Source organism: Tachypleus tridentatus, chromosome 12 (assembly GCF_004210375.1).
Source record: "Tachypleus tridentatus isolate NWPU-2018 chromosome 12, ASM421037v1, whole genome shotgun sequence".
Classification (NCBI taxonomy): domain Eukaryota; kingdom Metazoa; phylum Arthropoda; class Merostomata; order Xiphosura; family Limulidae; genus Tachypleus; species Tachypleus tridentatus.
Window position 1 is genome coordinate 37,032,732 of NC_134836.1, and position 13,714 is coordinate 37,046,445.

General features: G+C 33.7%; 1 protein-coding gene across 3 annotated transcripts in view; it reads left to right on the plus strand.

Moving 5' to 3' along the window:
* The window catches only part of LOC143235859 (protein turtle-like), a 119,300-nt gene that overhangs the window by 77,477 nt on the left and 28,109 nt on the right, over nt 1–13,714 (plus strand). For 2 of the 3 annotated variants that reach the window (XR_013019403.1, XM_076474102.1), the window contains exons 3-7: nt 1,137–1,247; nt 2,290–2,496; nt 6,861–7,157; nt 7,671–7,961; nt 9,297–9,581. Coding sequence is in view for 2 of the 3 variants with exons in the window: in XM_076474102.1 (XP_076330217.1) it covers nt 1,137–1,247; nt 2,290–2,496; nt 6,861–7,157; nt 7,671–7,961; nt 9,297–9,581 (1,191 nt within the window). In the remaining variant the exon portion in view is untranslated. The remainder of the gene's footprint in view (nt 1–1,136; nt 1,248–2,289; nt 2,497–6,860; nt 7,158–7,670; nt 7,962–9,296; nt 9,582–13,714) is intronic. The other variant, XM_076474103.1, reaches the window with a different exon arrangement.

A 13,714-nucleotide genomic window follows, 5' to 3' on the forward strand; every position in this document is an offset into this window, starting at 1 on the left:
GTTTGTTACTAAAGTCTTTTATACGTTGCAAGATGTGAGAATTGTTTGTTTTTTTAATTTCGCGCAAAGCTATATGAGGGCTATCTGGGCTAGCCATCCCTAATCTATCACTATAAGACTAGATGGAAGGCAGCTAGTCATCATTAGCCACCGCCACCTTTTGGGCTACTCTTTTTACCAATGAATAGTGAGATTGTTTGTTACGTTATAACGTCCCCACGGTTGAAAGGGCGAGCAGATTTGGTGTGACGGTAATTAGAGCCCACAATTTTCGGGTTAAGCGTCGAGCGCCCAAACCACCCGGCCATGCATGATTATGTTCGTTTATGGGGTATTGATTTCACTCTCTTTAACCCATGTTTAGTATAGCATGCTGAAGGTGGTTTCCTACCAAGTGTTCAATTGATATAAGATATGTAGGTGCACAAGTTGAAGAAATATAAAAATTGAAATCAGAAGGATATTAGGAACATGAATTATTTGAGAATGAAATGTTTAAACATTGGGTGTTATGTTTTGTGTGTGATTAGGAGTTATTTGTGTAATCTGCCGTCGTTTTGATAAGGAACTAAGAATATACGTACTTTGTAAACGCTATTGTGTCACTTTCGTCATGTTGTTAATGTCTTATCAGAAATTTACTTGATAAAACGTGTAATTACAGCACACAAAACATTAGGAAGAGTGTTACGTTCTGATTTCGTTATGCAGCAAGTGTATCGCTAATAGATTAATCCGTAATTTCTAAATTTACTTTTGTAAAATTACCCTTTATCGTACATTCATATTCCGCATTGTTATGCGGCGCTGCATGTTCTTCTCTATTATTAGTTGATACTTCATTATGATGAATATAAAGTGACTTTAACAATTTTAATTTACATTCGCAAGTTACAATTTGTGTTTAATAACATCGAGCATCATCATAAGGGTTATATTACATATCTTAGAAGTAAGATTTCCATGTGTTATCTTACAAGTTAGGTTTCCGCTGCTATGTGAAATATTACGAATAGGCATTTTACATTTGTTTTTATAATTCTAATGCTAAACTCATAACAAGTGGCTTGTGATAATGATAAGCTGATTTAATGCGTATCAAATGAGAAACTAGTTAGTTTGTTTGTGTTTTTCAGTTCCGCCAGAGAAACCGGTAATCAGCAATGAGAAAGGGCAGGTGTTAAGAAGTCTGATTGGACCATACAACGAAAGAGACAGCCTTTTTCTTCGATGTGAAGCGAAAGGAGGTATTATTATTTAATAGTGCAATAGGAAACACGAAATTATGAATTTTTCGTTGTAGATACAGTGGTGATGTTGTGATTCAGACAGTGATACAAATGTATAGATTTAAGAACGCACGCTAAATTCAGCTTATATTCGTGTAGTCCTGAATACATAGCACCGACAGGAGTGTTTTCTGAAGGTATAAGAGTGTTGGAACTTCATATTGTTTACTACAGTAAGGCCATTTTTTTTACATTAAGTTTGTGAAAGAGTAACCAGTTCTTTCCCTTGTTATATCAAAACGATATACGTTTATTTTTCAACACTTTTAATATCTTCAGAATGTTTCATTATGTAGAGAACAATAGCTTCAACACTTGTGATCTCTAAGAAATTACATTTTACTCTTATCAAAAATGAAACATCTTTTTTGGTTGTTTTGATTGTGGTTTATTTGGGAAGCATATATTATATAAATATAATGTGGTTTAAGATAAAAATTATTTACTGTTTCTGGAAACTAAAAATTAACATTGCCAATACAGAATACCCTTACTCAGCAAAGAATTGTTACAAAATAAATATGCAGGTTAACCAAAGGTTGTTATAAAGTTTTGGTGTAGATAATACTGTAACAATGAATAGAATTGCAAAAATAAGTTTCATTGGGAACTGTTAGTATAAAAATAATTAAGCTTAGTAAGTGCTTTTAACTGTAAAAATAATTCGATATAGCAATATAATGTAAACTTATTTTAAATTAATTTATGAGATTTTCAATCGATTATTAATTATATGGTTTTAAAACATCTAAAGCTAAATAATCATTTTAAGGTTTTGTTGAAGAAAGATTATTTCGTCCAGAATAATGTTTTCTGGAAAAATTCGATTTTAAATTAGCTTTCACGTGTAAAGTACAATCAAACCTGATAACGACGTATAAGACTTTAAGCAGTTGAAAACTTACAAAGGTTAGTAATCATTAATACAACTTTTATTAACAGCAATAAGCAATGATTGACAGGTGACTATTAGTTTATGTTTATGTTGCTTGTTTATTAGGAAGTCCTTCACCGTCAGTGACTTGGTGGAGAGAGTCTGTTTTATTGGATGATACCTACGTCAGTATAACGAGTGAGAGAAAAGTAGTCAACGAACTGAATATTAGTTCTCTACAAAGGCATGATCTAATGGCTGCTTTGAGTTGTCAAGCAAAAAATAACAACATTTCTGAACCTCTAACAACAACTGTAACCGTCGACATGAACTGTGAGTAAGATTCTTTACAAACAATTTTACAAGTATCGAGGAGATTGTAAAATTTGGTACTATATGAGGAAAGAATCTCTTATCGTCATTTCATTTGGATTTTACAAGTGAAACTTCAAATACTGGGACAAAATTAAAATGTCTGGTGTTTGTTTTATTAAATTCACAGGACAAATATTGTTTAAACTTAGAGTATTGGTGCTTAGAAGTGTAGAAATATTCTGCTATATCCTACCAAGTTCTAGAATATTCTCATAAAAATAACAGTTTTCCAAGTCAATTTAAAATCCTTATTAGCATTTTATGGACATAACTCGGCTGAAAGTTTTGTACTCATTGTAGAGTGCAGAACATTTTAAATGTTATATACACTTTGTTTTGGTTTTAGATGATTGTAGGTATTCAGAATGTCATAATAACAATTAAATAATAATCACGAAACACACACCAGTAGCACTGATAATGTACATTATTAGAAATTTCGACAAACACATACTAAGAGTACTGATGATGTAGAAAACTAGAGGTTTCAACAAACACACACAAACAGCACTGATAATGTACATTATTAGAAGTTTCGACAAACACATACTAAGAGTACTGATAGTGTAGATGACTAGAGGTTTCAACAAACACATACAAACAGCACTGATGATGTAGATGACTAGAGGTTTCAACAAATACACACAAACAGCACTGATGATGTAGATGACTAGAGGTTTCAACAAATACACACAAACAGCACTGATGATGTAGATGACTAGAGGTTTCAACAAATACACACAAACAGCACTGATGATGTAGAAAACTAGAGGTTTCAACAAATACACACAAACAGCACTGATGATGTAGAAAACTAGAGGTTTCAACAAACACACACAAACAGCACTGATGATGTAGAAAACTAGAGGTTTCAACAAACACACACAAACAGCACTGATGATGTAGAAAACTAGAGGTTTCAACAAACACATACAAACAGCACTGATGATGAGAAAACGAGAGGTTTCAACAAACACACACAAACAGCACTGATGATGTAGAAAACTATAGGTTTCAACAAACACACACAAACAGCACTGATGATGTAGAAAACTAGAGGTTTCAACAAACACACACAAACAGCACTGATGATGAGAAAACGAGAGGTTTCAACAAACACACACAAACAGCACTGATGATGTAGAAAACTATAGGTTTCAACAAACACACACAAACAGCACTGATGATGTAGAAAACTATAGGTTTCAACAAACACACACAAACAGCACTGATGATGTAGAAAACTATAGGTTTCAACAAACACACACAAACAGCACTGGTGATGTGGATGACAAGATATCTTTTGTGAATGGTCCGCTGTTAATTACGATTCATTTCCTTCATAGAATCGTGAGCTTCATCCTGCTAACACTATAAATGCATGTCTTATGTTACTAACCTAACTACTGCTTAAAAAAAAACATTATTTGTTTGGAAGTAGCGTCTTCACACGGCTGCTTAGGTCTGTATGTGGGATGGAAAAATACTTTTAATAAAACTAATAACAAAGAAATAATAGGAATTAACTTTATTTGATAAATTATATTCAGACATATGCAATATCTGTTGTTGTTTTTCGCCTAACATATTCAATATCTTAATTCTCGGAAACATATGAGACAATCTAAATAAATTAAATCATGAATATGCAACACTAATAGTATGACAGCACTTCTGTAGCATGTAGTGCTCCTATTTCCCTATTACAGCACATAGAAGTTAATGTAACCACTAATACTGCCTTAGTTTTTGTGTAAGGCAGATGTCAAGTGACCAATCGTGTGATCTATTATGCATACGTATACTATAGACGTACATATCCATAAATGATCATTTGGAACTTCAAATTTTGAAGCAAAGTAAATTATCAGAACACGTGTGTCAGTAGGATCTGTGATCACCTAGATAGTGAAATAAGTCGTAAATTATTGTGGAGTGTTTGAAATAAATAAACCAATGAGTTGCTGAGGTACTGGGCACATTTACCCATCAATTTATCAATGCTTCTTGAGATCAGATGTTACTGTGAATCTTCTCAGCTCAAAATGAAGTTGTATGTTCCTACTAATATGCGATATACACTCTTTTTTTCTCTTTCCGGAAGTTGTTGACTGTCAGGTACGTGGGAGCTCATACTGTCATCCATTATAAGAAAGTTCTCACAAACTTTATATGCATATACAAAATTACTAGTAACAATAAGATTGCATCCCTATATTACGTGACATTCGTGGGCGCATCTTTAGTACACATAGGTTTTAAAGTAGCCGCCAACAGTCCACAACTGCGAGATTTAATCTGGTTTCTAATAATTTCTGCCATTTCAAACATCATTAAACTATAAGAAAGTCACACTCTCACGACAAATCTACGTGTTCTTGACGCCACTGAAAATGGGCTGTTTCGTGGCAATGTGTTATAAGAACGCACTCAATTTATTGTTCGGCAAAAAAACAAACAAACTGCCACCACCACCAACAAAACAGGTTGTTTCGTAACAATGAATTAAAAGAATGTACTCCATTTGTCATTCGACAAAAAAACAGACTTATGAGAACTTCTTTCTGATCGTTTGAATACTGACTTATTATCTTTGCTTGTTAATTTACTTGTGAGCCTGAAGGCCAACAGCAGATTCGAGCCTACATTGTCGAATAATAGGATTTCTTGCCTTGTTCAGGTTTTCGACGAATACCCATTCTATTAGCCAAGTGCACATCCTGCTAACTACAAATTGTAGCCGAGTTCACTGCTAAACACTTTGTAGAGATTAATGTGTTTGTCCATATGATATAATGTTCATATGTCATCATTCATATTCCGACACGTTTAACTAACAATCTAGATATTTGTGTCTACTCTACAGTTTGTCAGTTTGGTGATTCTTTAAGTTTTAAAAACCACTGTAATACTCATACCAGATCACCGATCGGCCACTTATCACTTGTTCCTCAGTGGTGCCATTAACTTTACTTAATTTCAACAGCTGCGTCATGTCACAGGTTAGAATATAGAGAATATATATATATATATATATATAACCCAATTTCTTATTCATTTTAAGAAGCGCACTTAATTGTGAAACACTCCTTTTACTAATTTTGTATATTAACAGTTTTCCAGATTCAGTAAGATAATTTTAATTAAATTATGGATATAAAAACATTCTGGTGATGGGAATAAATGTTTGCTCTCACGTAATCGTATCTGTGTTACCGATTAGTTTGTTTTGAATTTCGCGCAAAGCTATTTGACGACTATTTGCGCTAGCCGCCCCTAATTTAGTAGTGTAAGACAAGAGGGAAGGCAGCTAGTCATCACCACCCATCGCCAACTCCTGGGCTACTCTTTTACCAACGAATAATGGAAATGGCTGTTACGTTATAACGTCTTCACGGCTGAAAGGGCGAGTGTGACGGGGATTCGAGCCCGTGAACCTCGGATTACGAGTCGGGTGTCTTAACCATCTGGCCATGCCGGGCCTCTCTGTATGTTAAGCAAATATTTATAAACACATTTAACCCTCTTAATCCCATTAATGGGGTGATTGGTTATAAAACTAATAACCCGAACTATGGAAGAATCTTTTAGAAGATTAAAACATTATTACTGAGAGTTTGTACACCTCAGTTCGATCACCAACATTAAATAATAATAATAATAAACAGAAAATAAAGAAATGTATTTCAAGATTTTTACCTATATTTAGTTTTCATTTATGTGAAATCCACCCTATTCTCTCGTTAAACCTGTTTCAAAATACGTCATTTAAACATTAGGAAAAAACTAACTCGTGTTTATTAAATTAACAGCGGGAACTCAGCTGTTCAAATTAAAAGTCAGTTATCGTAACGAACTCAGCTTATTTGTTTTTCACTTTGCACGTACAAACTCATGTCGGGAAAACAATACATGAACAATGTGATTGAGCACGCTCGTATAAAAACCCGACATGAACAATGTCATTAAATATCACATGTACAAAATATTGTAAAATAGTTGACACGAATAACTTTATTTTTTGTGTATATTTATATAAAGTTCTAACAATACTAAGTGCACGCGTTTCATGTGGTGTACAGTGTGCCAGAAATCAAACCGTGAAATGAATATCTAAACGTTTGGTAAAATATAAATACATCATTGATAAATCTACAAAAATTATCAAAGTGAGGTGGGCTTTAATTCATTTATTTAAGACGTTTAGCTTCCCATTACAGAAACTCACTCCTGTTATCGAATCACTCGTTTTAACTGTTTCCAAGGTACTTTGTTTTATAACTCTATTTCAGAAAATAATGCTTCTTTCCACTGTTTCTTAGTTAGACCTCTGGCAGTAGAAATACAAACGGAGGACCAGATCTTTAGAGCTGGACAGTCTACCCAGTTAGTCTGCAGGGCCATTGGCTCTCGACCTGCCGCAGTGATTAGTTGGTGGTCTGGGGAAACACGACTTAAAAACACCAAGTCCTCCGTGTCGGTTGACGGCAATGTCACTACCAGCTACCTTACCTTTTATCCATCTTCGGAGGATGATGGAAAAACCATCACCTGTTGTGCCGAAAATCCTTTCATCGCAGACAGTGCAGTAAAAGAAGAAAAACTGTTGACAGTTTATTGTGAGTTTTCTAACTCTATCAGTGTTATACTCATATAAATATTTAACTTTGTATATCGATGTGCATAATATGTTGAGAAATAAATCACAAATAAAAATATAAAAATAAACCAATTTTATTTACTTACACTACATTTTCTTTAAGACTCTTGTTCTGTAAGCAAAACTATGACAACGTGAGTGAGACGACAGAAAATTGTTTTATTTGAATTTACGTCAGCGAGAAGGATTTGTTCAATCACTGTGAAGTTATGCAGATTGTTCTTCAGAACATTAATGACACAGAAAGAACATTGAAGCTATTTAAAAACGACATCCACTTTTGCCACAATATTACTAATGGAACTTTTATGAGGGTGGCATGATTTCGTGTTCTTAAAAACTTCGATTATAAATGTGTTTGTTGTATAGGATAATAATAGTTAAGATACAAGTTTACAACTTAGTTTAATTATTTTGTATTTTTGGGTATTTACCTAACTTTACAGAAAATTATAGTTTCTGCTTCTTTCAGATGTACCAAAAGTGAACGTTAGCATCCCCAGACACCTGACGGATGCAGTTGTAAAGAGAGGGCATGATATATTTTTTGAATGCCACACCATTGCAAATCCTCCGGTATCAGAAATCGGTTGGATGTTTGAAGGAAGAGAGCTTCATACAAACAAATCTGAGGGAGTTATCGTCACTAACCACTCTCTAGTTCTCCAGGGAGTAACTCGAAAGAAGAAAGGTTTCTACACGTGCGTTGCAACAAACTTAATAGGAAGAGGAGAGAGTGAGCCTGTGATGTTGAGTATTCAATGCAAGTAGATAGGATTTCGCTATTGAAATGTTTCAATGATCCAAACAGCCGTAACAGCCACACTAGTGTATACGTATGCAGATCATGACAGGAGACCATACAAATTTATGTGTGGTCGTACAGCTGGGGATAAAGGCGTGCATGTTCTCCCTTGCGTATGTGTATAAACAGACAAGTTATATACTGGAGAAAGAATAATGGTTGATAATGCGATACTTGAGCTGCAACAATACACAGTTAAAGTTTTAAACGTGCGGTGTTTTCGTGTTTTACCTCCATGCAGTACATATTACACGTTATGATCACGCATGCGCTTGTGACAGGTGTGAGTGTAATGGAAATCCTAAGAGATTATTTATATTCATTATAATGTTAATGTGAGAACTTGCTACGCAGCTAAGTGCTTCTGTTTTGCTTTAACTGTAGTAGTGATTAGTTTGTTCGGACTCTGAATTTCATGGTTTATGTTTCGTGGTCCTTTCCGAACTTTAGAAGCCATAATGTTGTAAGATTGACGCCCAAATTACACTATTCGCTCAGACAAAAGTAGTCCATGAGTAGGCAAATAAGGATTTTAACTACTTGCCTTCCTTCAAAATTAGAAATAGTTATGTGTAAATAGTCTTTGTTACACCTATGCTTGAACATTCTGCTCGAAATAAAGAAGCAACTAAATAAATACAGAATTAAGAAATTTGTTAAGACTCTTACAGCTTAGGTGTTTTCAGAGGATGCTGGAAACAAGGTAGTTTCAAGAGGTATTCATAAAAAAATGTTTTTTTTTCGTTTTTTTTTACAAACACACCAATACAACAGAATTACAATTTATCAACATTCGTTAAAAATAGCGTGGACGAATATATCTCTTATAACAAGGCTACATAACTGGTTATTTCAGATTTCTTCGCCATGGGTATCGAACTCTGAACGTCACTGTTATAAGTGCCGTATCCTACTGTTGAGCCCTCGTGAGGAATGAACAATATTGAGAAAATAAACAAACTAAAATGTCACTTAGAAATATTTTGTCATTATTCTAAAACACTATTAGTACACACACACACATTGATTCTCTTGAAACAGTTATTTAAGTAAAATACGTTTATTTGAAAATATGGAGCTTGTAACTAGGCATGTAACTGAAATATGTGGCTCGGACCTAGGCATGTAACTGAGGTATGTGGCTTAGATCTAATCAAGTAACTGAAATACGGTTATGGTTTTCCATTACATGTTTTACCAAGTCATATATCTCTCTTTCTCGTTTTTTATAGACAATAATAAGTTTAAATCGTATGACGGTTTTCCTTCAAAATGTTTTTTCCTTTCCTTCAGTTCCCCCAGTCTGCAAATCAAAGCAGAAGATTTACGGAGCAATACAGAACGAACCTGTAACCATATACTGTGACGTCAATGCAGAACCACCCGAAGTAAAGTTTCGATGGTCATTCAATGGCTCCAAAGATGCTGAGGACACTCTGAATTTCGAAAGTAATTTAACAAGTAGCCTTGCCACATACATTCCGAAACAACAGCCACAGTATTTCGTCTTGCTTTGCTGGGCTGAAAATGAAGTGGGACCTCAGAAGGACCCGTGTGTTTATAAGATTATCCCGTCAGGTGAGTTACGGACAACGATTGTTTATATTTAAGTCTCAGTAATGGATCTGTAACTGATTTGTGTTTCTGATGTTAATGTGGCCAAGTAAAAGTACAAAATCTGGTAATTACCAAAACATGAATGTCTTTATTTACAGATTAGTAAGGAAAATTTATGTTCCTATAATCACTTTTAAAACCACATGTTCAACGTAGTCTCCACGTTTACCGATAACAAAAGCCTGCATTCAGCCAGCCATATTGTTCATCACTTCAGTGATTGTATCTAAGGGGATGTTTCAAATCTCTCATCCAGATAATATCCTTGAGTTCAGTAATATTCCGAGGCTTAAGGTTAGCATAAATTCTGTCTTTTGGATCTCTCATCCAGATAATATCCTTGAGTTCAGTAATATTCCGAGGCTTAAGGTTAGCATAAATTCTGTCTTTTGGATAACCCAATAAAAAGAAGTCTGGGGGAGACAAAATATGTGAAGATGAAGACCATTCCACGTTCTTATAAAGAGAAATCAATCGTTGTTAATCAGGTTAACTATTGTTAAATGCTTGGGGAACTTTACTTACCTGAACTACAGAAATAGTTTCAGTGAAGAAATGGAGGTATTCACATGAGAACACATTGGTTTCAGCAGAACGGAGCAGCCCCTCCTGTATCCAGGGAAACTTCCTGACCCTTCTTTGTGATGTGGTGTTAATAATATATGTAAACCACATGCGGACTAAAAAATCTGTTATTTAAAAACGTTTATTGAGTAATTTAGCTGAAGTATTAGGAACGAAAATCATTCCAAGATCACCCGAAGAAAATAAAAATTACGTTAAGTTTTTATATATGTAAAACGGCTCGTTTGGGTTGAGAAAATATTTTACGTAGAGGAGCGAACAACGTTTCGACCTTCTTCGGTTATCGTCAGGTTCACAAAGAAAGAAAAAGGTAACTGACCGGAAACTGACCACATGTTTGAAAGGGGTTGTGTAACTGAGTGTCGGAATGTAGAGGGCGTGCTTAGATGTTTGATTATATAATTTTATATTATTTATTTTATTATTATTATTTGTTATAATATTTTTAATATAAGTATAAAGGTGTTCCTTTGTATTGGTTTATTTTGGACTTAAGTTGTATAAGTAAGGCTTCTTAAATTATTGTTTATGTTTGTTTCTTTATTTAGTATTTGAGTGTTTTCTATGGTTAAGTTGTGTTTATTTGACTTGCAGTGTTCGAAAACATGTGAAGGTGGCTTTTTATGTTCTTTGAATCTGGTTTCCAATTTTCTACTTGTTTCTCCAATATAGAAGTCGTGACAGTTATCACATTGTATTTTATAAATAATGTTGGTGTTGTGTTTGTCAGTGTAGTTTTTACATAGTATAGACCTCAGTTTTGTGCCTGAATTTTTGAATAAATTTGGTATTAACTGGAATGTCATATTTTGTTAGTAGTTTTTGCCAAATGTTGGTTATTTTTCTGCTGATATCGGGAATATATGGTATACAGCAGTATATGGTTTCGTGATTTTTTTGGTTCGTGAGATATATTTACTTTTGTTGGTTGATTTTGCTTTCTGTCTGGGTGTGTGCGTATAATGTTTTCTACAGTTTGTGGAGGAAACTTATTGATGTTGATGAAGTAAACCTGACGATGATTACGTTAAGTTTTTTGTTTATTTATTGAAATCGGTCGGTCAGAAAATTGATATAAATGGTAACACATTGTTTAGAAGGCAGAGAGCGTTACGTTACTTACTGTGTTTCTAATTTCATGATAAAAAAGTAGAAATGATGTATACGTGTATACTTCACGGAGTGTATTCTATTGGCTGCAAGTTACACATGAATTGAGCTTATTTAACAGAAGCCTGTGACATACAAATAAATTAAATCATAGTGAGAGTGTTACTTAATATCAATATATTTTCTAGTGTAGTTTGATGGAAGGGTCTTGAAGTTTCACTCAGAGTCATTAATAGAATACACCTAATTAAGAAAAAGGGTTTTGTTTATAGTTACCTAAATATCTAATTTCTTAATGATAATTAATTATACATCCAATGCATTGAAATGGTTTCTTTTCAATGACAAATGAAGAATATAATATTGTATACAATGCATTATTTTATAAAATATATATTACTTTACAATTTTTAAAGTTTCGGTTTCATTATTGATTTAAAAGTAAAGGGTTGGGAACTGTCTCCTTAGTAACTTAAATTTTATAAAAAAACTGTGTAAACAGATTTTTAAGTATAAAGCCAATCACTTGATTAGTTAAATGTTGAATGCATTAAAGAAATAGGAAAGTCAAACACATTGTACGAGAAACATGATCACTTTGTTCAACATTTATCATCGCTTGAACAAAGAGGTTCGTAAAACAGTTTCTGCTTGCGAGTTTTTATATCGAAGTCGAAACGGTAGCAAATAATGAATTTCATTTAATCTTTAATCGTTGCTAAAGCTATTTTTGGTAAAAGTGTTATTAAATATCTTATGTAAATCGATAAAACAGACCTTGAGTTACAACATATTTAACGTTCGTGCACTTACAGATGGAAAGAAATATTTTCAGTTTTTATTACGTGAACTTGAGTCGAAACTGTTCATGTACAATATTATTGGTATACTTATGAGAAAAAAAGATATATAAAAGTAAAGTATTTCAAAGTTAAAACTAGAATAGTATTTTCGATGAATATTGTTTCACACATTGCCATGTAATCTTTTTAAGCGTTTTGTTGAGAAAAAGATGTCCCCCGCTGGTACAGTGGTAGGTCTATGGATTTATAACGCTAAAATCAGACGTTCAATTCCCCTCGGTGGACTCAGGAGAGAGCCCAATGTGGCTTTGCTATAAGAAAAACACATTTAGAAAAAGATCATGTGAATTTTTGTTTGACAAAGAACTTTTGCTATGAAAAGATGGTTATAATTATATTTGTAGAAGCTCTAAAATTAAGTATTTTGTTAAAGTAAGATAGAAGAGATAATGCTTATAAAAATAATTAAATGCAAAGCTTAAATATTCTTCTAACTTCATAACTTTTGTGATAAATATAAAAAGTAATGGAGCTTTGCAAAATTACATGACATACAGTAATTCTTAACACGACATTTTTGCGAAAGACAAACTAAAATTATAGGTTTAGTTCTGAATAAGTAATATATATGCCGACTACTATAACTTGTGCACGGCCCGGCATGGCCACGTGGGTTAAGGCGTGCGACTCGTAATCTAAGGGTCGCGGGTTCGCATACCCGTCGCGCCAAACATGCTCGCCCTTTCAGCCATGGGGACGTTATAATGTGACGGTCAATCCTACTATTCGTTGGCAAAAGAGTAGCCCAAAAGTTAGCGGTGGGTAGTGATGACTAGCTACCTTCCCTCTAGTCTTACACTGCAAAATTAGGAACGGCTAGCGCAGATAGCCCTCGAGTAGCTTTGCGCGAAATTCAAAAACAAACAAAACTATAGCTTGTGTTTAAAATCTGTGATACTACGAAAGTTTTTAAAAATGTCTTACTACCAGAAAAATTAAAAAACCTTACTCATTTATTGTTTTAAGACTTACAGTTTGTTGTTAAAGTACGGTTTAAATGAAAGTGTAATTTAATTTTAGCTGTGGAGAATAAGAAATTACGAACAAAGTTATCTTTAAGCTCACATAATAACCATTTTTCCAAAGAGATATTTCATGATAACCGAAAGGAATTAAAATCCTAATTCTATCAAGAAATGACAACCGCATAAGTCAAGTGAATGCACTATTTCCACCTATGATGGCAGAAGATTGTATAGTTGTCTCAATCAAGAAGTCGTAAAAGAAAAATATCTCGTAAAAAGCACTTATACGAGAAAGGTACTACTAAATTTCACTTATAGGAATATCCCTAATTGGACCATGTTTTGATTGTTTTTTTTTCTTGACCTTGCGTTAGTATGGTATAAGTCATCTGTTTTTCATGACCGTGTATAGATAACAATATATCAATTTAAATGGTAAACTTTCAGGTGAATAATAATAAAACAGACTGCAGGTTGTGCCTAATTTTTAGTCCCCTATTGTACATTGTTGCTTAGTACATATAGAAATGCTTCAGTTCTTTAGTTGAATATTCTTACTTTCAGGTAGCAG